General features: G+C 47.5%; 1 protein-coding gene across 1 annotated transcript in view; it reads left to right on the top strand.

Annotated features, from left to right (window-relative positions):
* Nucleotides 1-6: 6 nt before the first annotated feature.
* The window catches only part of LOC118415104 (protein piccolo-like), a 42,116-nt gene continuing 39,441 nt past the window's right edge, over nt 7-2,681 (top strand). Inside the window, exon 1 of the mRNA XM_035819462.1 lies at nt 7-1,640. Coding sequence (XP_035675355.1) covers nt 147-1,640 — 1,494 coding nt within the window. The 5' untranslated portion in view covers nt 7-146. The remainder of the gene's footprint in view (nt 1,641-2,681) is intronic.

Genomic DNA, 2,681 nt, shown 5'->3' with positions numbered 1-2,681 from the left:
CTACGCTAGTGGGCGAAGCCGTGGATGCCAATGCTGCTAAGCAACTAAAGCAATCTGAACACATCCATGAGAGACCTACCTCTCTGATACTACAAAAGGAGGTCAGTAATTCTGAGTACAGAGGCGGGCAGGCTAAGGCCACAGAGATGGATCAGGAAGATCAGGAACAAGGTGCCAAAAAGGAAACTGCCAAGGCAGACAGGATGAGGAGTCCTCTCGGAGCCGGTGTTGTCCACGGTGTAATGGGCCCGGGCCAAAAAGGACTTTCAAAGGAACAGCGTCAGGAACTGATTCATAAACACACGGTGGAAAGGGTTGCACCTGGTGGCAAGCATCATCAGAAAACAACGAAAACCCGAACGCACGGCAGCAATGTCCAAGAGCTGAAGGAGTACCTCTCTGGTTCACCAAAACCAGCGAAAAAGGCTGATCAACGGCAAGAACGAAAGGAAAAAGTTGTTAAATCCCTAAAAGATCCAAAGTCTCTCACTTTAGATCTTTCCCAGGCAAAGAAGACCAAAGACGTTGCTGCCCCTGCCCCTGCCCCTGCTCCTGCACCCCAACAGGAACCGTTGCCAGAACAACCAAGCCAGCCCAAACGTGTGGCTATTGGTATCTCACCCACTGAAGCTACAGAGGCCACCAGGACCGAGGAGGATCAAACGAAAGAGAAGCAATGGTACGAAGCAGACGAGTACGTAAAGTCCGCGAAAGCGCAGGAAGACTTGAGAAAAGAGCTGCAGTCTCTCCGGAGAGAACCGGCGGCCAGCCTAGCGCTCGCTATTGTAGAGAAGAAGGACATGGCCTCTCAGGAGAAGATGCCGGATGGTGTCGAGGAGGACATAGACGAGAGTACACCTTCTTCTGCCGACAGCGACAGTGACGACTCGAAGTCTTCGTTGAAAAAATCGAAAGCGAGAGCAAATCTTAGTGCCATTCTATCCCCCATCGACGACAAAGATGCTCCTCCGGAAGATGACCTTGAAGAAGATGATGACAGGCCAAAGTCAAAAGCGGAACAGCAGGCAGAATTACGCGCCATCCGTCGGCAACGTCCGCGAACCCCTCCTGGTAGTTGCCTCTCCCCTATAGAGGACTTCTCTCCACCGTATGAGCATGCAAAACCGATCCTCTCTGTTTCAACAACACCGCCTTACCATTCTAGGCTTCCACAGGAAATACCAAAAATTATCGTTACCCAGAGGGTCAGCCCCGAGCAAAGCCCACCCGAGAAGCTACAAGAAGAATTCAGGGAAGAAAAAGACATTTCCACTTCATCTACTGTTGTAACTACTGTTGTAACTGAGCCTCCGGTACCGAAAGAACAGACAGAAAAGTCGAAGAAGAAATCATTCGAGAGCAATGATGCAAAACAAGTCCTCAAGTCAAAGAAAAATGAGAGCACTGAGAAAGAAAAAAAACCTACACACTCTGTATTCGATCGACCCGAGCGTGACAGTCAAAGAACTATCATGGTGAAATCAAAATCAGGTGATTTCCCTAGATCGACGGTTGAAATGTCGAGCACGCAATCTCGTACGGAGAGCCAATCAGCTAAGCCAGACACATCCGGAGCATCTGAGCCATCTTCAGTAGGCATTACGTCTCCCACACAGATGTCGTCTGCGGCTCATGCAAAGGTAAGGAAGGCTTACCTGATTCCTGTGGTTTGTCATGTGTCGCGTTTCGTAATAGAATGGGGTTAGAAGCTTGCTGATTATGGCTTTTATGTGTAATATCGATGTTGATACGTCTTTACTTAGTAGTGTAGTACGTTGGACTGCTTTTAAAGTGACATCTCTCAGCCATTTATAAGTCGGTATCACAAATCGGTGTTAGTTAGAAATGTTGATGAGATAGAAATATGCGTTCCAATGGCAAATCGTTCGCCGGCGCCTTGACTTCAAGGTCCGTACGCGTGTTGCCGTACGTTAGCATACCATTTGTGAACACCGAGCATAGCTTGCGCTGCCGGCAATGCACAGGCGTTACATGATGTCTCTACATTTGTCTTGGTCATGCCGCAAAGTGTAACCCGTGTTTGTAGAGATAACGCTAACAACCTCTCCAAGACGCACCATCAATTCACGCGGTATCAGAAAGAAGAGTCCGTCACGTTGAGGGTCTGATATCGCATATCTAATTTAGTTTGGAGTTCTTTCCGATGTCAGCTGTCACCCCGCAGGCCCGGCTCGATACATCACCGCTGAGCGGGCGGGTGTGATCTGCGGGCAGCGGAAGATTTAAGGGCCGACAAGACTGATATTGACTCTCACAATCTGCCACTTGCAGCCGGGATGTTAGTGCTCCCAGGGTACCACGGGCGGTTTATATTTGGGCGTGGCTTTTATCCATAGCAAAATTAGACACACCGAAGTCACAGAATTACCAAGTATATCCCCAACATAAGGCGGCCCGAAGAAGGCAACATTACACTGATACAATTAGAAAATTTCATATTTGGATAACTACTCGTTTTGGATATTCATATCTTTCAGTCTTACTGATAGACAGAAAATCGATACCAACTTAATTCAGTATATTGTACCTATTAATAGCGTCTGTTGAATTGCCAATGAAATGTACCAAAGATGTCCTCGTCAAAGTGTTGTTTCTTTCTTTTTGAAATGCTGTCACTAATCCTTTAACGTTATTAGTTTTCAAGCCGAAATGATTCGTTC

The sequence above is a fragment of the Branchiostoma floridae genome, chromosome 5 (assembly GCF_000003815.2).
Source record: "Branchiostoma floridae strain S238N-H82 chromosome 5, Bfl_VNyyK, whole genome shotgun sequence".
Lineage (NCBI taxonomy): Eukaryota > Metazoa > Chordata > Leptocardii > Amphioxiformes > Branchiostomatidae > Branchiostoma > Branchiostoma floridae.
This window is presented reverse-complemented; position numbering and strand designations above follow the sequence as displayed.